Here is a 25,900-nt window from a genome sequence, read left to right as displayed (position 1 = left end):
TTTAGAAGAAAATGTTTTTCATAAACACAAGGAACAATAAAAGAGACAGACAACTGCTCTGATAATGGAAGGTGGAAGACAGGCACACACGGTTTTCTCCTTCGTAGGAAAATAATAACATAGACCGCTCTTCTTAAGGAAAGAGTGTAAAACTATCTGCAAAGGGATGCAAATGCTTTTAGCAAATAATCTGAAACTAGAGAACCAGAAATGTGGATTTTAATGAGACTGTATGAGAGCACTGCACATATAACAAACTTTCACTAAAGTGCACTAAATATTATAAGTAAAAGCAATAATACAGTGTGGGGGTGAAGAGTGTAGTGCTGGCTGGAGTCAGGCTGCCTGGTTTGAATTCTGTCTCTGTAAAATGGAAATAAAAAGGTACCTACCCCAAATAATTATTTTGAGGAACAAGTGAGCAAACATTTAAAACTGCCAGGTGAATTTAAAATACTAGATATGAGTATTAGTTGCTATCATTATTGTTATTAAGCACATCTCACTTAGATTTAAGAACAAATATCAAGTGCTTTCATGTTCCTTACCACCTACAGTTCTGAATCTAAAAGAAACCACAAACAGCAGATACTGTTTTTTAATGAGTCCCCTCATCCAACCAGTTAATCACTCAGCAATCAAATAGTATGTGAACTTTCAAATGTGTTGTCATTTTTAATTTAAGAAAAACCCTCAAATTATGAAGTCAATTAATGACAAAATATAATTTACTATTTGGTAGACTTAAAAACATTATCAATTTTTATTTTCTTCTACATCTTTAATTATATGTTAAAAAAAGGAGATAATTTTGCCTTTTCAATTCTTGAACCAATTCTCAATTAAGAATGGATTACTCCAGAGAGAAAGACTCTTTTTAAAAAGTCTATGATAGAGGTCATTTAAATAAAAGAGAGTACCATATATTCAATATATGTTCCTCCTTCTCTCTATTTTGTTTCTTACTGGATTAAAAGTTCCTTGGCTTCAGGGATGCACCTGTCTTAACTGTATCCATATAACAATGTCATTACAAAGACATTCAATAAATATTTGATGGCATATAAACTAAAAGAGAGATTTGTGTAACTAGCATTGTAGTCTGTTGATTTTGGTCAAAGCGAAAAGCAAAACAGCTATCTACACTAATAAAAGAGAAACATGCTGATTGACTGTACCTTCGCAATGCCCACCAGCCAATCAGGAGTGAGTATGCAAATCAACCCAACAAAGATGGTGGTTAATTTGCATGAGCGGCGGGGGGGGGGCAGAGTGGGATGCTTGCATCATTGCCATGGCGATGGCGTAGGTGTTCTGCACCACCCCAGCCGCTGGGGGCCTCTGGGCACTCTGGGCAGCATAGGAAGGTGGAAAGGTGGCTCAGGCCAGAGCGAAGGTGGTGCAGGCAGCCAGGGGAAGGAAGGCCCATTCTTGCACAAATCTTCGTGCATCAGGCCTCTAGCTATCTTATAAAGGTTATGGGTAAATATGGAGCCCAGAATTTTTCTTGGAAATGTGTGCTTTTTTGTATTTCATAAGATTTTATTTAATTTAAACATATATTTTAAAAATTATCATGAAAGACATAAATTCTTCATTCAAATTGAACTTGTTCAAAAGGCCCCATGTAATTAACATCTAACTAAAGTTAGAATAAAACCATTTTTCCCCAAAATGATCTAATAGATCGTTTAATAGAACAGAGTTATGTTTAAGGTCTTATATTTTGAATATGAAACTTAGCAGTCTCATCTTGGACACTTTCCTTATTTTTCAATGCCTTCATTGACAAAAAGGGATCCAATATCATTCCATCTAAGGATTAACTAAATGAAAGGCTTTATATGTTTGTGGTATAAAAAAGCTGATTCACCAGGTGTGCTCTGTTGTCAATTTTAAAAGCAGTGATTTCAGAATAAGCAAGTATCAGTTGCAGTCCCAAAGAGCCCCAACTTGGGGCCAGGCATGGGAGAGGGGAAGAATGGAAGAAGAATTGTGAGGTTTTATAAGTTCTTGTCTGAGGCTGGATGGTTGCCCTTTAGGGCTGGTCCAGCGATTGATCTGGCTGCGGTCTGTAGGGCTGTACCAGTTTAGGGCCCGAATGTGGATGCTGGTGGTCCAGGATTCCCTCACTTCTTGTAAGGGGACCCACTTTAATGTAAAAATATTATTTTTGCAGCATTTACCTGCCTGGCAGTGGTTACATGTTTGTTGCGTATCAATTACAAACATAGGCCATGAGCCACCTTGAGTTTAGTATCAATTTAAAATAAATACATTTTAATAATTATAATAGAGACTCAATGAATTTTTAAGAATAGCATTATATATATTTACTAACCCCTTAAAAAAAAAAACAAACCCAATACCTCTCAGACTTGGAATTACTCATCTAGCTAATGTATTAGTTTAACTCACTTCCTAGTAGGAAAATTCCATATGACTTGATTATTTTCTTCCCAAGTTGTTCTATCTTCAAATATGTTTGTGTCTTTAAAGGAATTATAATTGTAATTCATACTATGTGTATATATTTAAATGAACGATTAATGAAAATAGTCCACAATTATTAAAAAAAAAAGACATGCGGAGGCTGTGGCCAATCTTCCCTGATGCGTCATGATGGAGTCATTCTCAAAAACTAATGGCTACAAAATTGAGTAAACCTAGAACCAATAAAGAAAAGATTTCTTCACACCATGTGAAGAGTACATTGCTGTGGAAACTTTTGGGAGAAGCACAGCATTTTTTTCCCCACAGTGATGATATCTCATGCTTGCAAACATCAGCCACAAAGTAAAAAATTCCTCCCCACGTATCAATACCATAGAGCTGACTGTTGCGGAATGACCCCATTCGCCTCAGTGCGTTCCACCCCATCCTTCTCTTGAGCACAAAGCACAACACAGTATTTGGTGAAACAAGCCATTAATTAGGACTAATACATTCTTGTCACTCCTTGCCAGTACCTCCTCATCATCGTGCAGAATAAGGAAACACTCCCAGTTGACACCTCATTCTTTCAAATTCTGCCTTAATTTTTCAAACACTTGAGCTATTTATTTTCCAAATCTACTTTGTAAAACAAAAGCTATTTCTAATTCTAATTTACTAAATTGTGATCTCTATCAATGCTCAGTAAAACTTCAACCTAGTCCCAGGATCATATTTCTTGGTTTCATTTTTTCTTTACAAAAGAGCAGTTAAGTGATAAGTTACTTTCTGCTTGATTTCTTGGTAGATTCCGAAGCTAGATTTCGGAGCCCATAATTCTACCTCTCTCCCACTATGCATTGATTCATGACTATTGACCACCCACCAAGTACCACCATCCTGCCACGAGCTAGCATCAATGTTTACATATAATAATAGGTATTTTTAATGAGTGATAACTTTGTGGTAGGCATTGTGGTTAAGTACCTTCATTATCTTGATTTTTATTATTATTATCTCTATTTTACATACAAGGAAACTGAGATTAAATTACTTGTCTAAAGGTTCAACAGCAGACTTACTAAATCTATAATCTTAACCATGATGGAAGGATTAAGTAAGCATTTGTTTCCAACATGAAAGTTCTGGACATTAAAGGGCACCATTTGGGGTGAGGAAGAAAAAGGTGGGGGAAAAAGAGGATAATAAGAAAACAATAAAAAGTAGGAAGGTAGGAGTTATTAACATCCATCAGATGTCATTTTCTATTCAAATATGTTTTCAGTAACATTAAAATGACTCACTGTTCTTAGGCCCTACCGGGGGATAAAATAAAAAGTAAAATCATTTATGTATTCATGCAGATTTGGATATATGACTTACAGCCAATAACATTTAAATAATACCAAGTAGTTTCAACAGGTGTGAAGTACCAAATCTAGAATTCTATGAGTCTAGGTGGAAGATAAAAAATAATGGCTGTGAGAAGTCAGAATGAAAAGAGATATCTGGAAGGCCAAGAAATCCAGGCCTTTGAGGAGAACTGAGAAAATGAGTAGGACTTGAGTAGCTCCAGTAAGAGTCAGTCATTCCCCCAAACTGTGACTCCATCAGCACAGGCAGGAAAGTGGGAACAAGGAAGGGTGTAGTGAGTTTTCCAGCCAGGCTGGGCTGAGATGGTTTGGCGAGCTAGTGGGAGCTGAGGTTGAAAAGACTGGGTTCAGGTTTGTGGCAGGTCTTGTCCAAAAGGCAATGAGCAGGCACGGAAAGATTTTGTACAAGAAAGTGATAGGATTAAGAAAAAAAAAAATGGGGAAGTTAAATCATAAGCAGTAGTCTGATGGATAGCAAATAGGACAGAATGAAATATATAATTTAGGACTTTCTTCATACTTACTCGCTACAGTGAAGCCAGAAATGCATGTAATACCATGGAAACAGAGGCACTGAGAAGGAAGATGTGGCCAGGAAAGGCACCCCTGGATGGTGGCGTGCACACACACACACACACACACACACACACACACACACACACACACACACAGAGTTTGGGCAGAAACCAGACATCGTTTCCACTATTGGGAACACCAGCGCTGGTTTGGGTTCAAGTTATGCCTGTCACCCAGAGCAACTGAAGCCACCCACTCTTCAGGCAAGTGACCCCACAAAAGCAAACCAATCCATCTGGTCCATGCTCCCCACCTCCACCCTGAGGAGTCAGAGGGGAAGATGGAAAAGTTTGGGGAGTAGTCCCCGGCTAACCCGAAGGGCATTTTTTCATTCCTCAGCCACCGTCAGGTGTTCAGGGAGGGAGGAGGACATCCGGACAGCGCGCTAGCCACTCCTCCCCTGCGGCCCATTATGAAACTCTGGACACTTTGCACCTCACCCCGCTAGTAAGTCCTCCAGCCCCAGGCTCCTCCCCAGGCCCTTATAAAAGTCGTGTCGTGGGGCAAGCGAGCTCAACCGCCGGACAGACCAGCGTCAGGGGAACGTGGCAGACTGGTGGCCGTCCGGTCTCTCCACCGCGCTCCAGCCGCAGCCGGGCCACCCCGCGCTCCCAGCCGGTGAGCTCCCTCCCCGCCGCGCCGCCCGCCGCCCGGCAGAGCGCCCCAGGATGGAACCGCGCCTCGCCCCCCGCGTCCGCGTCCCCGCGCTGCTGCTGTGCCTGGGTAAGCCCCCGCCCGCCGGCCGCCCGGGGGGAGACCGGTGCAGCCGCGTTTCACTTGTCATTTGACAATCGGGGAGTTTTCCGCCGGCTACACTTAGAAATGACGTCTCTTGCATGCGAGTCCGTCTGTCCCTCCAGCCGGGGCTGCCATGGGGTAGGGTCCGGGAGGAGGGGAATCGGCATAAAAAAAACAACAACACGCTTTTCATGGATAAATTAATTATTGGTATATATGTCATGCATGACTTTGTACAGCTCCGTATTAGGCAAAATAAAAAGTCGAAAAGCTTTTGGGTTTTGCTTTTAAATTTGCTGTTCTGGAAACCCCAAGACCTGGATGCACTGCTGATACGCTTCAAGCCCTGTTCTTTCTCGTAGGGGCCGGGGGTGGGGAGGAGAAAGGGGGTAGATGAGACTGGGGCATGGGAGACCATTGGGAAAGGAGTGCTTTCCTGCCGTTTTTGCCCTCAGTTTTCTAAGTCAAGCCTGGCTGAGCTTCTGGGGGCGCGGATGGCAGGTTTGCTGGAGCCCCAGACCCCCCCCCCCCCCCCCCAATGAAACCGCTGTTCTCACTTACCTGGAGCGGAGGGACGCGCCCAGGTCCTGGAGCTCCTCGCCGCCAACCCACCCTCTCACCTGCCATTTCGGGTTTGTCCCTGAACCCTCGTGGCTGGTCAGCGCTTTCCACTGGCGGGCAAGGCACCCCACAGCCTGTTATCGCTGAGTGTGCTTTGTTGCCTGTCATCATCCTATTTGAAATGAAGGGGGCAGGGGTGGGGGATCTAGTGTAAGCTTCCTAGTTTGAAAAACATATATATTGCTTCTCTCCTTCATTCCTTAAAGTTCAAGAGGAATTTGGAGCTGTATAGGAAGATTAAATAAGGAAATAAAATTTGCCAGTCTCACATTCTTTCTGGACGTGCAATGAGGCGAATTCCCCTAACTACCTACCTACCTACCTACCTACCTGTGCAGGATGTGACAGTTAAATTGTTATTTCGGCACGCCTTATCTCTGGGGTTGAGACCTAATGAAATGCATACTATGCATAGTGGAACTTGTCCAAGTTCAGGAATGTAAGTGGAAACTGGATGTCTGGTTTCTACCAAAACTGTGCTAAGGTCTCGGTAGAAGATTCTCGAGTAAATCATGTGGCTCTGCTGTCTTTGTTTTTAAATCTCCGTGGAAATAATAAAATTGGAAAGGTGACAGTCTTCCTAGAGCTAGAACTTAACCTAGAGGTCACAGTGGCTCAGCGCTTCCCCCCTCACCTGGGAGGTTGCCTCTGAACAATGCCCAGTGTCTGTTCTGGGACACAAATTAAATATTCTAATTTGAGACAGCAAGAGCCTATGAATAACCTGGTTACTACCCACCTATGTTGTGTGTGTTTTTGTTGTCATGAAAGTGCTTAACTCCTTTATTGCATTACTTAATTATAGTTCACTTATTTCATCAGCTGCCAAGCCCATTTCCAAATGAGCTAGGTCAGTTTCTGTTTTCCCAGTGCGTTCAGATGTTTCTCTGCCACTAGGAAAGTTCCTGTTTGAAGTTCTGTATCATTTCTCCCCACTCTATGCAAGTATGCAAGTCTAATAGTTTTATTCTAAAGCACCTGGGGGAAAAAGATAAGGTCATCTGTTAATTCTGAAATTGCCCCCCGCCAACAAAAAATAATCTAGAAAAACTTTTCCTGAATGATTTTTCTCATTTATTTTAGATTTCAGCAAACTGTTTATTATTTCCATTTTGTGGAATTTATATGTCTTTTTGATACTTAGGGGCTCTTGATCTATAAAATAAAACATTTTCATTGATACCCCAATGGACTTTTGAGCATATTCCTGAATGATATCTTCAAGACAATTTCTCCGTACCTCATTGCACAATGAAAGAGAATTGAGCAGAATAAACATTTATTTTCTTGAAAATATGGGAAGCATGGATCTCAGTGAGACATTGGCTCTCCTAGGATCTTTTCTGTTGACCCGAGAGTTCGTGAGCTGCCTGCATGTTAGCACACCTGAGATGACACCTCTAGGCAGAAAACATGAAGACAGGCCTCTCCTGTCTGGGTTTTGATCCAGGTACCCAGCTGCCTTCCACATCATCTGGCCATATGAACAACTTGGGTAATTGGGGTGTGTGGCTCCCCATTGGGGGCCAAATTCAGGAGTTTGGAAGAGAACTAACAGTTACCAAATGCCTACTGTGAGCCAATCATGTTGTGTGGTAGGTGCTTTACACATATCATCTCACTTACTTCTTAAAATAACTGCATGAGGTTGGTATGAATAGCCCAGTTTGACAAATGAAGAAACTAAGGCTCAGTAAAGAAACTAGAGTAAATGGCAAGAGTAAATGTCTTCTGTCCATTTTTGCCCAAGAATCTCCCATTTCCTGGTTGTCACACAGAAGATGCAAATGTCATGTAAGAAATCCTCTTCAAAGAGACTATAAATTAAGGTGTGGTTTCCTCATCTGTAAGACTTCATTCTGAATATAGACTTATGTAAATTGTCTAATTAATATGGTTGTAATTTCTGCTGGGAACATTCCTTTGGAAGGAAGACAATGGTGAGACTCCCCAGAGCTGTGATATCCTTGGGGAGGAGCACCCTGACAGCCATCCCCTTGGTATAGCAATTCTGGAAGCTTTAAAAAGTGAAGTAATATGGCAGACTCAGTGTCCTCTGGCAATGTGTGATGAAAGACTGGGTGTCTACTTACAGGGCAAATAAAAGTTCTGTGACATTCTAGGTTAAAGTAATGACTTTATTAACTAGGATACTATCTATAATACACAAGATGATTTGATAATTATCCAGAAAAAAATGTTAACCCTTAATTTTCTTAGGACAAAAATCCTGAATTTTAAATTTGAGGCATGAAAGTGAATTAAATGCAAATCCTCCAGATCAGGGAAAATGTCTCACTCTCATATATTAAAAATATACACATTTATATATGTCAAATTTGATAGTTTTGAATCAGGAGACATAGATAGTACATAGAATGTAGTGTTCACACCCCAGTTTTTATTTTATTTTATGCCTCCATAAAGATTTATTCCTTTGTGAACCTCAGTTTTCTCATCTGTAAGATGGAGATCATAATAACTATGCTATCAGGTTATTGTATATGGAATTAACAAATTGAATATTAGAAAATAATAAAAAAAAACACTTTTAAAATTAGAGCTATCATCATCATCGTCTTCAAGTGCTTTCTTATAAAACACTTCATTTAAACTTTATAACTCCATTTTAACCAGGAAAGTTATTATTGTTATTCACATTTTTTAAACGAGAAAACAAATTTAAAAAGAAGTGTTATCCCTCACATAAGGCTTCATTTTTTTAATGTGCGGATGACCCTAACTCACTCTTCACTTTTGGTGAAAGTTCTGCTCATTCTTTAAGTCTAGAGAAAAGTGTCAAGCTTTTTCTGATAACCCCCTCCACCTTTCTTGCACCACTCAAAAATAAGTATGCATATTTACCTGACAGGGAACACACCATGGTCACAAAGATGGTTTCCTCAGGACCAGGGGTATCTATTACACTCCAGATGTGCTGACCCCCGAGACTCCCCCCAACTGTGGGAAACTCGACTGCATAATTTGTGGAAGTGGGGGACTGTGTTCACATTCTCCCCTGGCATCAATAAATAATATAAGATAAAATAAAAATACATAAATAAAAAATGTGCAGCCTGTCCCCCAGCCCCCTGACACCTCTCCCATTCCTGTGGTCCTGCCCTTTTCAAGTAGTACTGTGTATCTAGCCCTGTTTCTCCTTACTGATGGTGCACTCATCTTTTTCATTCACACTGTGATACACTAATATTAAACACTCAGTAAATGTTAGCTGGATGCATGATACGCTTGATACTTTTAGAATTCTCACCACTATGTTTTGACTCATCCAGCTGTTCTTTGGAAATGTACTTGAGAAGCTAAATATTTTGAAACTAAGCAATAGTTCTTTAAAATTCAATTTTGTTGTTTATGATAAGACCTAATAATTGTTCTTCCCATGTTTCCCCATTTATGTCTGTATTCACTGATGATATGCCTAACAAAATTTAAGCATATTTTAAATGACACACACTGTGTGTGTGTGTGTGTGTGTGTGTGAGAGAGAGAGAGAGAGAGAGAGAGAGAGAGAGAGAGAGAGGGAGGGAGAAATTGGGCAGTGATATGACTGAATGATGAATAGTCAGTAAAAGAAAGAAAAGTATTGTTTTAGAAATGAAAGGGACCTTAGAGTAATTTAATCTAAATTCCATCCCCCTCTCTAACCTACTCCATTCCTAGGTCTCTATTTTCAGAGAAAAGGAATCTCAGTTGCAGGGAAATAAAATTAGTTTCTGAGCTAGAACTAGACTCCATCCCTCATGTGTCTAATGCAGGGTTTTGGGGCCTTGGCTGTATTTACATTGTGACTGGATAATCCTTTTATGTGAGTCTTTCTATGAATTGCAGGGTGTTTAGCAGCAATCACTGGCTTCTATCCACTAGATGTCAGTAGCACCCCCCCCCCCCCCCCCCCCGCCCCAGTTGTGACACCCAAAAATGTCACCAGGCATTGCCAAATGTTCCTGGTTGGCAAAATTACTCTGGATTGAGAATCACTAGCCTAATGGGTTTTCCATTGGCACTCATAATTCAAAGTTTGAATAATCAATGCTTGAGTTACCAAGACAAATAAAATTAATATTAATGGTAAGCCGGATGCAAACATAAAACCAATTCAAGTGGTTAAAAAAGTCAACTTAGCCACTTTTATTGCTGATTTTAGCGCCATTTGCCCTGAATAATAATGAATCCTATTTATGATGGCATCACTCATACTTTCTTCCTATATAATTGCTTTGCTAACTACCCCTGCCTACTTTTATAATTCTACCTATTGGTTCATACAACACTGAACTTCCCTTTTTCTTGAATTTCCTTGGCCATTTCTAATCACTCTTGATTACATATTTCCTGAAGTTCTATTATATTCCATTTCATACTCTTTCCCTTGGGAAATCTGAAAGGCTCCTATACCTTTAAAGGTTATATTCCCTCATATGATTTTCAAATAGACTTCATCAACTCAGTTCTTACTCTTTTATTTAAGATTTGTGTTTCTAAGGGCCTAATAAGTGTAAATAGGTGATGTGTGAACTACATACTCAAATTCCTTCACTCATTATGTTCTCCGTTCATGTCTACCATTTCTAAGCGTCTCTGCAAACCTGCTGGTCTGCCTGCTTCCTACTCTTTTAATGGCACCACCCTCCTTGGTATTGTATAGCCAGGAACTTGACATCATCTGTGAATTCTCTTCTTTCCTCTTCATCCCCAGGTGTCTAGCCCCGTGGTCAGCAAACTGCGGCTCGCGAGCCACATGGGGCTCTTTGGCCCCTTGAGTGTGGCTCTTCCACAAAATACCACAGCCTGGGCGAGTCTATTTTGAAGAAGTGGCATTAGAAGAAGTTTAAGTTTAAAAAATTTGGCTCTCAAAAGAAATTTCAATAGTTGTACTGTTGATATTTGGCTCTGTTGACTAATGAGTTTGCCAACCACTGGTCTAGCCCATTAACTCTATTTAGGACAGGAGCTATAGCTTTTCCACCAGTTTTCCTTTCAGCATCTTGTTCAATATCATACAGAGAGAAAACCCTCAATAGGTATGTATTGAACAAATATAATTTGAGACATGTAGTTACTAAAAATAAATATAGGCGAAGCTGCTCTCCTTTTTTATTTATTGGGTGTAACTAAGTTCTTCCCATCCTAGCCTTATACTATGGTTGCATACGTGCTTCTTACTGAAGTTGAAATCTCCAATTTAACAAAAATATATTTTTACAAAGTACAACTTTTTAGCAGCTGCAAATGTGCTAGGTGCATAATGCAGTCTTGCTGAATGAAAAGCAATTAACTCTGAGACTTTAAAGTTACTTTTGTGTACTTATATTTTCCTCTTTTTTTTTTTTTTTTTTTTTTTGATGCTCACTGATTAAAACTCAGTTCCTTTGGAAATTCATTTTTGGCATTAGGCCTTTAGAAAGAATGCATGTGATAATAGTCATTGTTTCTAAAGATGCCATTACATGTTCAAAGCTTCAGGCCACATACAATATGACCACAATGAAAAGAAGGCAAATGGCAAACACTCATAATCCAAACTGTGGCCCCTTTAGGAGATGTTTCTTTTGAAACAATAATGTAGTAGTAATTTATATTTCTGAATTGGATCTATGGGGATAGGTGTGAGAAACAAGATGGAAGGGAGACAGGTAAAAAAAAAAAGTTATATAAAGATCCATATAACATTATCTTGAAAGGAAAAAAATTACAATAAAATATTTGAAATAATATTCTAGAAATGTATCTGGCTTTTAGGGGATGCATGCCCCATATTAGGAGCTCTTAAGTCACAAAATTCCAAACACTGAGATTAATAATAGCATTGTATCCTTTACACAAGAGGTGATATGCATCCTCCTGCATTCTGAGAAGATTTCTATCATGAACAAGATACATCTTTAAGTCTATTTTAGGTTGAACTAAACTAATCCCTTATAGTTTGACACACTGACTCTTGATTTGAATAGTTTTAAGTGTAGCATTGTATAATGACTAATTATGAGCACTTTGAAGTATGATTTAGAAATTACTACCAAAATTGAAGGGTATAATGCCTATGAATTGAAAAAAATGATGGCCTATGAAGTCTTTCCTTTTCCCTTGACAAATAGGATCCTATGGCTATCTGTTAATGTCAAAATTAAAAGAAATACTTATTTGTAACCATTATCATATCCACCTCTGATTTCATTCTGTTTGGTCTCAAGTAGTTTTAATTGGTTTTTACATTTAGTTTTTTAATGAAGTTTAGTTAACAAGTTAACATTGAAAAGCTGTAAGAAGAGAATGGTTGCTGGAAACAAAGACAAGGTTATTTATAAATATATGAAAAGTAGGATGTTACTAGAAAGTATTGACAGCAGTGGTTTACATTATGTAATATAATAAAGATTTTACAGTTATTTTAACCAAGGTGCAGCAAGAGCTCATCTAATAGTGGAATGTAATTTAAAACAAAAGCATGTGGAAATGGTGAAGGCATATTCACTCTTTCAAAGTGTACGAGACATAACATGCCTACTGTGTTACACACATATGCTAAAATTATAGACCTCCATGGAAGAGGTGGAAATCTAGCAGTCCATGAGTAGATTAGCATGTGACCATAGCAAAAATGTGAATAAAACGGGTTTTACTACCTGTTTGGGCTGGGCAAATAATACAATTTATTATAAGTTTGGTGTTTTGTTCTAAACATAAAAGGTAAAATTAGGGAGAAAAATTTCATTCCTTTTATCCTGTAACCCATCTCATTTTATTTTGGGTTATTTGTATGTGCCTGATTTTTTTTTTTTCAGGGGAGCCTATTTATTCCCGGAACTGCCATTGATTTTGCTGACTTGACTTGGTAGGCTAGTCACGGAGTCCCTGCCTTCTTCTAGATGAGCCCCTCAGTGCGGGCAAAAGAAGCAAGGTCAAAAGAAACCAGGTGTAATTAGACACGTTTGACATTTGGCCTCCCTCCTGCTATTGGGCAAGCACTTCTTAAGGCCCCAGGGCCCACAACATTTAGTGCTACCCCCATTCAGGTAATGGCACTCAACCTCTCCCACGCGTGCGGTCCCCAATATTGTGTAAGGGTGTAGGCCCGGCCCTGACTCACAGGGTAGAGGTGGTTTGTATCCTGTGAGTCACCAGCACCACTTCCTGCTGGCGCAGTTGAGATTTCACTGAGACACAGTCTCTGAAAGGTGAAGGTAGAGGGATGAATAGGTGAGCTTCAGGATCCTAAAACCCATTTTGAAGTTTGACAGAAAAAATGGCCTCGAAAGGGGTTTTGATTTTTATAGCAGTAATGAAACAGAAGTTTCACCTGCTAGCTTTGACTTCACAAATCCTTTACCCCGTTTCACCTTGAGCAGAATTCCTCATGTTTTAGTTGCCAATGTGAACTTGCCACTAGACCTGTTTTCTGAGACACGGACACTATCCATAATCTTTAGTATCATGGTGAATTATTTTCTTAGCAGGAACCCTGTTCAAGGATCCAAACCCAAGTAGTTGAATCTTAGAGAGATCACTATGTTCAAACTAGAGGCCCGGTGCACAAAAACTCGCGCACTGGGGGTGGGGGGGCTGCCCCCTCTCACAGTCTGGGAGCCCTCAGGGGATGTCCTACCTGTGGGGAGTGGGCCTAAGCCGCAGTCTGGCATCCCTCTGTGGGAGGCGACAGGGCCAATCAAGGGAAGACCCCGCCACTGCTGCTGCCTCTGGCCTCCCTCTGCGGGAGGCGACCCCATCACCCGCTGCTGCTGCCACTGCTGGCCACCGTGGCCGCTGGCCCCGCCCTCCACCCACTGGTGGTGGGGGGCAATCTGGGGCCAGGCCGGCTCGGGGAGGGGCTGTGGGAGGTTGAGGCACAGCAGGTCGCACCCTGTCCAGCCTCTGTGGAGGTGTGGCACTGGGCCTGGGCCCATTCCGCTGCCTCTGAGCTGCCTCTGCTGAAGGGGCAGCACTGGGACCGGAATCATGCAGCCCCCTCTCCCGCTGCCTCTGCGGAAGGGGCTACTGTGCTGGACCGGCCCATGCTGTGGCCTCTCCCACGGCTCCTCTCCAACGCTGCTGGCCCTCGGCCCTCACAGCTGCTGCGGCTTTGTCCGGAAGGACGTCCAGAAGGATGTCTGGTCTATCTGGTCTAATTAGCATATTACCCTTTTATTAGTATAGATAACACTAAAGTTATGATGCTAAAGTCATGAAAAACTGTAAGGTTAAAGAAATATATGGATATGACTTTAGCATCTATTCCTTTTCTGTATGGCTTTAAAATAATGTGTAGTAATTCTTAAGGGTACAGGATAGTAGATATCAGAATCTTTCATGGTGGAGTTTTTCAATTTTTTTTTTAATCTCCTCCACTTACTCCTTTACCCCAGTTTGCAAGGGTCTGGGGCAGAGGTGAGGTGGAGGGAAGCTTCAGAACCAGTGTTTTAAAGCAAAAGAGCTGTGCAGATGAACACACGATTGAGAACTAGTTTTGCTACCTTATTGGTTACATACATTCGCGATGGAACCGGAGTCTACACACTTGCTTTTGAGAGTAGCATTTAAAATTATTTACAATTTCTCCTGTAGAACACCCGGATGTTGGATTAACGTCGTGAGTCTCACAGAAACCATCCTGAGCGATGGACTATGTCCAAGGGAGTGTCACAGGCGAGGAGAGCCCAGTTTTTGTGGAGGCACGCCCTGCACTGAACATTCTTTAATTCACAAAGACAAATATTTCACCTGTGGCCTGACCAAGTGGAACAAAGTGTCCAACAGTGGAAAATTTAACAACTGCTAAAATCCTAAAAAAAAAAAAAAAGGACCGAGAAGCAACACCCCCAAACCATTAGCTGGATTCTAATATTGTCGCAGGTTGCAGCTGGAAGCAATCCCGAACAGGAGAGGCTAGTTTCTGATTCCTGCAAAGGATAAAGAAATGAGCTTCAGGTGTACATTTGCACAATGGGCCTGGCTGGCCCTCTCCTGGCGGGAGAATTAGTAATGTTACCTCCCATGCACTCCTCAGGTGAAGAAATATGGAAGAATAGGAGGGTCAAGGATATAAAAACACTTTAGAACTTCAGTTTGTGTTGAGCAGACTGTATAAGTTAAAGGGTTTAATTCTTCAGTCATTAAAGCACATGGCAAAATTGTATTGAGATGTAGAACCAAATGGACTTGGATGAGATTCTAGCTCATTCTCCATGAAAAACTATGTGGACAAAGTAATCTTTTCTCATTTCTGTTCAACGGACAATGAAATCTAAACTTTAGCAATTTTTTTTTGTCATTTAAGAAAGATGTTTTTTTTTTCCCTTTCCCCTTATAATAGTAATTGAAGCAGCATTTACATTGTTGTAGAAATACAGAAGGCGGGGGTTAGCTCTAAACTTCAAAAAGTATTTTCAAATCATTGAAAGATGATGAGGCTTGATGTCAGAAGGTGCTTTTCTGGTTCTTATCTGCTATGGTCACTGGATAATTGGTCTTGGACAAGACATTTAATTTAACTGCACTAAGGTTATTTGGGGCTAATAACTACTCCACAGCATTGTTAGAATGTCAAGTGTGAAACATTAAATTACAAACTATGATGCTGATGCAAAAGAAAAAAAAAAAACTACGCAATTTGCTTAACAGATACATGCCTCCTTTGAGAAAAATAAAATAATCTTGGAACAGACCAGTAGAGGGCACTGCCTGTATATCCTGCTAACACTAGAGACTAGAGGTTGACTTGGAAGGAACATGTATGGGGATCTCTGGTATGTTAGGCATTATTTCAAAAAAAAAAATAAAAAATACCATTTTATTTAATTCTCCCAAAAACTCTAAGGGAGGGAAACAAGTTTTCTCCCAGGATTGCCTTTTGTTGCCCCGTCTGGGATTAAATAATCTGCTTCAATTACATTTGCACTTGTTTGTTCCATGTGATGTCTATTATACTCTAGCATTGTTGTCTGTTTCCAAATTCTGCAAGTGCCCCATTCACAACAATGCTATGTACCCTTAGGAAAGTTGCTTAAACTCCTTATGTTTTAGTTTTCTCATATGTCTAATAGCAACAATAGTATCTTCCTCTAAGAGTCAATAGGGGATTAAATGAGATAATAAAGACAAGGAGGATAGAACCGTGCCTGCATATAGTATGTGTTCAAGAAATGTTAACTGCTGCCAATGTTACTACTAACACCATCATTTATATTTATATAAGAATTACTCCTAAGAATGGAAAGAGTAGTTGAAGTACAAATGCCTATTAAACAGATAAGACTAAACTCTCTTCAGAAAATACCTATGTGATGAAAAGCATTCATCTTATGCTTTCTACACAATGAAGAAACTACTTGAGTCACTCTGGTGCCTGTTTTCCAATATTTACCTTTTCATTGGAGATACAGGATGAAACATTCTGTTCAAATGCTTCCTGGGCTGACAGAAACTGTGTTCTATGGCTCAGTGCATGTGTGTGCATTCCGAGTTAGATAAGATATATTCTGACTTTGCCTAGATTACATTTTACAATGCCAGAGTAATTTAGAATTTAGGCACTTAAGTCAACAAGGAATGTATCTTAGGTAGAGAGTCCTGCATAGTTGTTAGCATAAGTAGAACCTAATTCTTATTTGAATTTGAATCATTTTTTTGTGATAGGTTCCATCTTGGAGCATTGTTTCAAGCATAACATGGAATAAAACATCAGAAATCCTACAATTTTTGAATTTCTAAGCTTCTTACGGTATCAAACTTCAAAATCAGGTCTTGGAAAAGATTCCTGTGAAACATTTGAAGCAGGTTAAATCTGTAGTTAACTATGAATACAATGCCAAGGCTTTTACACTTGGATCTAAGATGTGGGGGTTCATTTTCAATTATATGCCTGTTTCCAGGAATGATTTTCTTTTATGGTTTCGATGGATCAAATTCTAAATGCTGCATTATTGTGGAAATTTCACCAAGCTTTTTTTCCCTTGAAGCATTTATTACATATTTGATTTTTTTTCTATAAACAGGTTTTCATCTTCTACATATAGTTCTCGGAACCACTGTGATTCCTTCGTGTATCCCAGGAGAATCTGAAGACAACTGCACAGCTTTAGGTAAGCCCAACTTTATCAACAGCGCTAAGGATCACATATTGTTAACAGAAATGCAAACTCAAAGACTATAAATACATATGAAAGCGGGGGCCGGGGGGAAGGAGGGAGACTATCTACTGTGTTAACAAACAAATTTTTTAACTCCCTTATGAACTGGCAACCTGGAAAACATACAAAGCAAAAATTGGAGGAAAAGGGACTGTGTTTCTAGTGATATGGAGAAATTTGATCTTGAAGAGATAAGGAACAAGAAAATCAGATTTCCTATAGCCATTCCCCAGAGCTTTGCTGAGAAACCATTGTTACAGGCTGAATCCCAGGCAAAATAGGAACATTGAAACTTTGTACACAGTAGATCATCAATGTATTTTCATTTTATTTTTGTAAGAGGGACAAGTGATGTTCTGTCTTTGTAGTCACAGCACTCATTCAGAAACATTCCTGGGTTACTTACTACGTGACAAACACAGTGTTTAGGCCTAGGGATGCAAAGATAAATGGATGCACAGTCTTTCTCTCAAGGACCCCAGAGGACTCTGATGTGGGTTCAAGAGAGACTTGCTTTATATTTAGTCAAAGGTTGTTGAGTCATTGAGTCAAGGGTTATCCTGAGCTATTGAGCCCAATGTTATCTACTCTGAGGAACCAAGGTATTTTCCAAAAGTTCACCTTCTCTCTTGTCTTCCTCCAACATTGTGCTCTCTGGAGGTTTAGTCTGCCTTCTTCTCCCTTCTTTGATTATTTGAACAAGAGTATTGCAATCAAGATGCTATTTAAAAAAATTATGAGCATTCTTCATGTTTTAGTAACTAAGATATTCTAAAGTGAATTGTACATGTAAGTTGCAACACTGTTTCTAACAAAGTTCCTATTTTTATTGCTGTAACTGAGGCATCTGTAACCCGGGGTTTATCCAGTTCATGCTCAGGACTCGTTGTTAGAGATGTTGGGAGGCTCTGCTTGGTTTCTTTGGGGGTAACCTCAACAATTCTGGCATGTACACCAGAGCAACCCTTGCTAGCTTAAAAGCCATTGTAGAATTAAACTATTTAAAATAAGTTAATGTATTCAGCTTAAAATTGCTTTTGGAATAATGAATTTCAGAATTATTTTGAGATTTGAAAAAATTAGACTAATTTTGGTTAAGTGAATAATTGTGGAAGGTAATACTGTGTGTGTGTGTGTGTGTGTGTGTGTGTGTGTCCCTCAACTTACCTTTTCTACCTTTACATGTTGTCATTTGAGAATTAAATCCCCAGGTTTGTCTGGTTTAGTCTGTTGGCCACTTTCTTTTGGACTCGGGTGTTGTGTCTACTGATAAGGGAATGTGATACTAGAGTGACTCCGTGCTCCTGAAAATTCTTCTCTACTGATTGGTACCTGACCTGCTTCGTTACAGTAGATCAGTGGTTACTATTATTAAAGGATGACTCATGCTTCCAAGAAGGCAACAGAATATACTCAACTCTCCATTTCCTTCACAGTGAAGACAGAAAACAGTCCACGCGTGGCTCAAGTGTCAATAACAAAGTGTAGCTCTGACATGAATGGCTACTGTTTGCATGGACAGTGCATCTTCCTGGTGGACATGAGTGAAAAATACTGCAGGTAATATCCCCAAACAAACAACAGATGTTTTTTTAACCTGGACTTCTCTATCTTTTATTTATTGAAGTTACCCTACTAGTATATTTCCACGGGGAGCAGCTTATATGTACTATGCGCATACAGTTTATATGTCCTATTAAAAGCTCTATTAAGTGATTTTTAAAAAAAATTAGGGAGCAAAGAGTAGTAGTTATCAAATTGTACAGATACTTCAGGGGTACAGACTGGGGAGGGCTTCAGATGCCTCCCTCTCACACGTGCCACAATAGCAGCTCAACTTTTAATCTTGCCACTGGACTTATATTTATCAACCACTGTTTTGGGAATTGATTCCACGGATGTAGACAAAGAGCACTTCAAACCTGAAAAACTTACAAAACCCTATTCCAGGTGGGCAGTCAGCTGGCCGCTGAACTGGACTGTCATTTTCATGCCACAGGTTAGCTTGAGAGCAATGTGGGCTCTTTGTACCTAGCGGCCTGGTTCTAGGTCAGTCTTTGAATTCATCTTTTGCCAAACCTTGTTGATTTCTTGCATCATAGTGTGAGATCAGTTGTTACCAAACTAAGCCATAGCCATGATTTGAGAACATTTATTGATCTTTCTCTTGCATTCTCCTTTAGGTGTGAGGTGGGTTATGCTGGTGTCCGATGTGAGCACTTCTTTCTAACGGTCCAACAACCCTTGAGCAAAGAATACGTGGCTCTGACTGTGATTCTTATCCTCTTCGTTCTTCTCTTAGTCGCCGGCTCCATCTACTACTTCTGGAGATGGTAAGCCAGCGCGTTTACACTCTGTGTTTATCAGTCGCTTTTAGACAATACAGACTTTTAAACTGGGTAAAAATATGGACAAAGTATTCTTTAAAGGGAGAAGGTGAACTCTGCACTGATTTTATTTAGGAAGAAGTTATAGTAGCAGAACATCTTGATTTGATTCTATGATTATCTCTGTTACTTATTACCTATGTGACCTTATGCATAGGGAGTGTGATACTTGGGAGTATCAGTTCCTTATACAATACAGAGAGAATTCCTTATCCTACGTTAATTACAGAACTCAGTATTGAATATGATAATAAATATGAAAGTAAGCCGTAAGCCATGATGCCAGTGTTATACTCAGGCACTTGTATTAATTTATTGGGTCGAGTTTTGTATTTCATAAAGTGCAACCTTGTAAATTAATAACCCCAGAAACTTAGGATCTTAAAATATAAGGCAGACAAATAGAAATGAGTTTCCAGGCAATTATAAAAGCTTACTTTTAAAAAGTGGTTCAGGTCAGTCCGCAGAACGGTCCCACCCATCCTCATGTATAATGCCATGCTATTAGGGTTAGAACCAGGGTATGGGAACAGTGTGAATTAAGTCCTAACAGATGCTATTAAAATGTCTCCCTGAAGTCCTTCTTATTTTAAAACTGTTACAAATCATTCCACGTATATTTGAATATTCTTTATGAAAGTAGTGAACTTCTACTTTTGATGTCTGAAGTGTGCTACTTTTATAAGATTAAATTTATTTTGCCCATGTTTGATTTTAAGTATTCATCAAATAATAATGCCTTCCTAATTAGTTATGACTACAGAACTGGATATGATTAAATCTGAAATACACCTGGAAGGTCTTTGACTACAGTTCTTTCCTTGGTAAAGACGGGAAAATGAAATCTAGAGTGGCCACCTGACATGCCCCAGCTCATATAGTTGACAAGTGGCAGGACTGAGTCTAAACAAAGGCTTTTTAATGTATTCTTCCACTAAGCATAGGCTACATGCCTCCTTCCAAAATGGGTAGAAAATCAACTCAAAATATTTGGAAGATAGCTTGAATGAAAGATGATTCTAAATTGTGATAGCCCTAGCTGGTTTGGCTTAGTGGATAGAGCATTGGCCTGCGGAATGAAGGGTCCCAGATTAGATTCAGGTCAAGGGCACATGCCTGGGTTGTGGGCTCGATCCCCAATAGGGGGCGTGCAGGAGGCAGCCGATGAATAATTCTCTCATCATTTGTTTCTATCTCTCTCCCTCTCCCATCCTCTCTGAAATCAATAAAAATATATTTTTAAAAAACCACACAAAATAAATTGTGACAGATTTATGAGTCCTAGCTAGGAGATCTTGGCCAGGTTATGTGACCTATTTGAACGTCATTTTCTTCATCTGTAAAATGAAGATGGCAATGAAAATGTGAGGATAAAATAAATAATGAATGTATAGCACTTAGAACATTGTCAGTCACCTAGTTAGTGCCTGATAAATCCTAGTTATTTTAATTTTTATTGGTGATAGCATTATATCATTGTGATGGGTAGAATGTAATAATATAGTGTGTTATTCAAAATACTAGTTCTTAAGTAGGTAGGTAGAGATGAAAGAAAGGAGAGAGAGAGAGAGAGAGAGAGAGAGAGAGAGAGAGAGAGAGAAGGAAAGAAAGGAAGAAAAAACAAATGAGGCTTAAATGTGGTCACATGCTCTTGAAATTTTACAATTTTCAAGATAATGTTAAGGCCTCTGTGGTCTCCTTTAACCATGTTTCACCATTTCCTTCCCCAAAATTTTTCAGTTCTCCCACAAAAAAATCTTTGACCACAGAACGCTACTTCTTCTTCTCTCCTTTTTTATTTTTTTCTTGTCCAACCTAAACCTATTCATCTTTGTCATTCTGGAAACACTATGCAGATGCACCTTTTGAGTCCATTTAAGTGTTCCTTTTGTTAACATACTTTTTTCTCATTACTGTTAATTACAGTGCTAACAGTTTCATTCCTGAATATTTCCAGGTACAGAAATCGAGAAAGTAAAAAGTCAAGGAACGAGTATGAAAGGGTGACCTCAGGGGATCTGGCGTTGCCACAAGTCTGAGTGGCGCCACCAAGCTCATGCGCCGGGATGCACAGCAAGACTGTTGATGTCAATATTCCTATTTTATTAATAATATTTATGTTGGGTCATGTGTTAAGTCAACAATGGTATATTTTTAATATATTTGGAAACTTTTTTATTTCTGTTTTATTTTTGACAGACTATTTGTATAATGTACACAAACTAATATAGAAAGAAAATTGATATTTTTTTTCTTGAGCTAAGTGCTTTATTGAAAGCTTCAAAGCTTATTTGCCTGCTACAAATAAGTTGCTCAGGAAGTGTCAGCAAAGGACAAATTTCTCTAAGCCTAAATATATGGTCAAATCAATTTAATAAGTATATTTTTCTACTCCTCAAAACAATGATAATTGGTTTGTTTATACCATAGTTTGATGTATAAGTTGACTCCACTGTGTCATATATTGAAACAATGATAAAATGGGAATTGAGGAGAAGTGAATACAGATCATGTGCTAAACACTACACATTTGAAACAAACTAAACTGGGAGAGTTCTGCTCCCTCCAGGCCCATCCTCAGCTCTAACTCTGTTTATCTGCTTGGAGGGGAAGTGGACAATTCCTTTTTCCAACCCACAACGCCTATGGATACTAGTCACCTGTCTAACAGATTCTTCTTAAGGAAAACGAACCAATTTATATCATCCTTTATGCAAATAGTAGATATTTTTATAGCTTCACAAAGTTCCTTTTTTGTACAGCATTTATGTGAGGCAACTCTTGCTTCTGAGACATTTTTTTTAAAAAAAATCCACACTTAGAGCTTCTTTTTAAAAGTATTTATTATTGTAAGGACTTTGCTGAATTCTAAGGTTAACTCATAGTCCAAAATTTGATGGACTAATCATTATTTTAAAGTACAAGACAATAGTTATATATATTGTCTAAAGACAGAAATAGTTGTTTTCTATCCAAGAAATTTTTAACTTAAGAAATGAAGTAAGTAGCTTCTTGTAGAATTTGAAATTATATATTTAAATTATATCCTGATGCAGAACATGGAAAAAATAAGAAAACAAGAAAAAAATAAGCCATAATGTATTTTTCCAAATGAACACATTTATTTGAAAGTTTTTACAATTTAGACTTAACCATTCATTCCTTCTGATGAAGACGGAGATGAAACCAGGGCCTTATTTTCTGTCTTTTGTTTATTTTTGGGAAGAGACTATGGTTTCTCCTGTGCTCAGAGCCTATGGTTTCAGTGAGTTAATAAGGATGCTTGGGGCAACTGCATAAGGAGCCACAGCTGTTACCACCTGGGGATCGCATGGGAGACTCTCACTGAATGCTAGACCTTCAGTCTCTCAGGATCACGCACTTGATCAGGGAGGGTCTATTCTTTTCCACTTTTTGTCCTGACATGTGCCAGGGCAACAAAGATAAAATAAGTGATGGCTAACCTCTGAGGTGCCAGGTGCCAGGACTTGACTCCATATATATCCCTGCATCATATAGCCTGGTGCATTCACATGATGCTTATCCAAAGTCCTGAATCTGGTTCTTTACTATTAGGGGAACAAACAAATTATATATGTATGTATTTGTGTATGTGTGCATATTCACATACAAACACACATGTACATGTGAGCTCAATTAATCAAATTATTATAAAACATATAAAACTTAAAAAACATTTTAAATACTATACATACTTATTGACACCTGTAAACAAAGTCTGCCTATTTTAAGTGATCTGGATTGCTTCAGAGTATTTATTGACTAATCAAGAAATCAGCTTCAATTTATTAATTTTACTGACAAAAAAGGGAGTCATATTAGTTTATCTGAAGCATCTCAACTCATATTGCATCACTAATTGTAAGTAGTTAGGTGTGCTTTTAATCTTCATTTGAGGATGCTTATAAAACTAGCCCCTGTAAAAGTTAAGTCTTTATTTAGAAATACATGTTAAATAATCAAAGGTAGGACCCAGATTGCTTTTCGTGGATGAGAAATAAGTAAAAAGTAATTGCCTTAATGAGGATAATGCTAGGCAAAAATAAAAGTAAAATTATTACTATCAGTTCATGTTTCCTATAAGCAATGGAAATATTTTGGCTCACATTTAGTCTGTCTTCCTTATTTTACAGATTTCTCACTATATTTCTAGAAGGGGCTATTCATAGCCAAGATATTGAGAACAAATGTAAATCCAATGTATATATGATAATTCATGGCTTCCTTCCAAGGCCAAACAATAACTCACTTAACATACTCTGTAATCAAGAACATAAGTACTATGATTAGTACTAAAGGTTTTACCTCAAAATTGAGATATACTGTATATGTAACATATTGAACATTAATAGTACAATAGAACACTACTCTTCTAGACATTTTTTTTTGCTCTCATCTTTCTGCCAAATGTCAAAGCAATGGGAGAAATGGTGCACTAGCATGACTAGTCTAACTCAGATTTTTATTTTTGTGTCTTTGGGAAGAAAGCTAAAATCAATTTCTGACAGATAATATATCTTCATGCAACAAGTGCATAATACTATAGTTTCTAATTTCTATTGATTTCAATAATGCAGTTTGTAAAAGCTAATGTCTGATCCACTTTGTCATTTTTGCTGCAATATCCATTCTGTACACTTGGAAAAAATGCACTTATTTTACTTCTTAATATTTTCAGTTTTTTTTCTACTATTATTTACATGAGAGAAAGGGAGTAACAGCTTATATAAACAGTGTTCTGGAGTACTTTGTAATATTTTAATTTGAGAAAAATTTTACCTAAAACATAGCTGTTATTCAAATTGGTATGATGTTAAAAATATTTCTCTCTCTCTTTTTTTTATTTTGTACTCTGTAATTGCACTTTTTAAAGTTAAAGAGCCATTTTGGTATACAGTTTATATTAAAGATGCTATGGAACATTAAGTTGTATTGTCTGCGGATTAAAGTAACTTATTTGATAATGAACTTTATCAGAGTACTGAATTGTATCAATTTGTTTGTGTTCAATATCAGCTTTGATAATTGTGTACCTTAAGATATTGAAGGATAATATAGATACTTTACAAGATATTGTTAATGTTTATTTATTTTTGTTGAGAAATGGAAAAAATTTTTGAAAAATAAAGCCATGCATAAAAGCTTTACCAATATAGTCTCTTTTTCTTTTTCCTTATAATGTATGCAAGGACTTAAAAGCAGTTACAGGGCTACAATGTGGTTAGATATAAAGACATATGGTCTTAGTTTGGGAAAGCAGTATATAACTTTATCACATTTTATTGCCCACCATAGTAAAGAATTTCTTTGAAATATAAAAAGTCACATTATTTATAAAATTCTAGATGTTAATATTTTAAAAGAGTATTTAGAATATTAAAAAAGAATATTTCAAACAAAATAAACTCCCTAATTTAATAAAAAATAACTGATATTATTTTGAAGAACATTTTTTTTATATTCGATATTATTTTGTACTAGAGGCCCAGTGCATGAAAATTCATGCACTGGATGGGGGTCCCTCAGCCTGGCCTGCCCCCTCTCACAGTCCAGGAGCCCTCAGGGGTGGGAGGCGACCCCGCGATCAGGGGAAGGCAACACCCCTTCACACCTCTGCTGCTGCCACTGCTGGCAGCACAAGCCTCGGTTGACCCTGGTTACCTGATCCTCGGGTGGTACTGGGCGGCTAGGGGGCTGAGGGCTGGTCCAGCTGCACCACACACCTGCCACTCCCCCCTCCCCCCTGGTGGAGCTGAAAGGACTGGGGGACTCCGGCGGGGCTAAGGGGTCTGGGCGCTGCCATCTTTGTGATGGTGTGATGGTCAATTTGCATATTCACTGTTTATTAGATAGAATTACTTTCAGGTGTACAGCATAGTGGTTAATCATATTCTTCACAAAGTATTTCCCTGATATTTCCAGTACCCACCTGGCCCCATACATAGTTATCACAATATTATTGACTATATTTTCCTATGCTGTACTTTATATCTCCATGACTATTCTGGGAATACCAATCTGTACTTTTTGATCCCTTCACATTTTGCACCCATCCCCTAAACCCCTTCCCCTCTAGCAACCATCAGTCTGTCTGTATCTTTGAGTCTGTTTGGTTTGTTCATTTATCTTGTTTTTTAGATTCCACATATAAGTGAAATCATATGGTGTTTGTCTTTCTCTGACTGACTTATTTCACTTAGAGCAAAGTAGTGGCAATATGCTGAATTCTAACATAAATAAACTCATTGAACAGCTTCTTATCTTAAAAGAGAATTTTTTTGATCACAGAACATTTATTTTAAGTAAAGACTTCTTTTTCCCTTTAAAAAATATGGGTATGTGAATAACTATGTATAGTATCAGATGGGTACCAGACTTATTGGGGTGATCACTTTGTAAGTTATATGAATGTCTAATCACTATATTGTACACTAGAAACTAGCATAATATTGTATGTCAACTGTAATTGAAAAAAATTTAAATAAAGTGAAAAAAAAGAATAAACACCTTACTAAGGAGTAACTTTTGAAAGAATACATCAGCCAGAACATGTATCATGATGCCCTCAGCTTCTACCAACTAAGAGGCTTGGCTTCCCCAGGTCTTT

General features: G+C 38.6%; 1 protein-coding gene and 1 non-coding gene across 2 annotated transcripts; both read left to right on the top strand.

Moving 5' to 3' along the window:
- Positions 1-2,846: 2,846 nt before the first annotated feature.
- EREG (epiregulin) lies at positions 2,847-24,440 on the top strand. Its single transcript, XM_054722083.1, has 6 exons — positions 2,847-2,864; positions 4,874-5,000; positions 16,751-16,837; positions 18,322-18,445; positions 19,069-19,218; positions 21,230-24,440. Exons 1-6 carry the CDS (start codon positions 2,847-2,849, stop codon positions 21,309-21,311), a joined length of 588 nt encoding a protein of 195 aa, XP_054578058.1. The 3' UTR covers positions 21,312-24,440.
- On the top strand, positions 8,599-8,763 carry LOC114232290 (U1 spliceosomal RNA). The gene has a single exon (XR_003618326.1). It is a non-coding gene; the product is annotated as a U1 spliceosomal RNA (small nuclear RNA).
- Positions 24,441-25,900: the final 1,460 nt, after the last annotated feature.

This window comes from Eptesicus fuscus, chromosome 2 (genome assembly GCF_027574615.1).
Source record: "Eptesicus fuscus isolate TK198812 chromosome 2, DD_ASM_mEF_20220401, whole genome shotgun sequence".
Classification (NCBI taxonomy): domain Eukaryota; kingdom Metazoa; phylum Chordata; class Mammalia; order Chiroptera; family Vespertilionidae; genus Eptesicus; species Eptesicus fuscus.
This window is presented reverse-complemented; position numbering and strand designations above follow the sequence as displayed.

What these genes read in the sequence shown, in the direction of transcription:
- EREG (XM_054722083.1), top strand. An exon ending in CCACCCCGCGCTCCCAGCCG is followed by an intron (nt 5,001 to 16,750) that starts GTGAGCTCCCTC and finishes TTCTATAAACAG; the next exon opens with GTTTTCATCTTCTACATATA. An exon ending in ATCTACTACTTCTGGAGATG is followed by an intron (nt 19,219 to 21,229) that starts GTAAGCCAGCGC and finishes GAATATTTCCAG; the next exon opens with GTACAGAAATCGAGAAAGTA.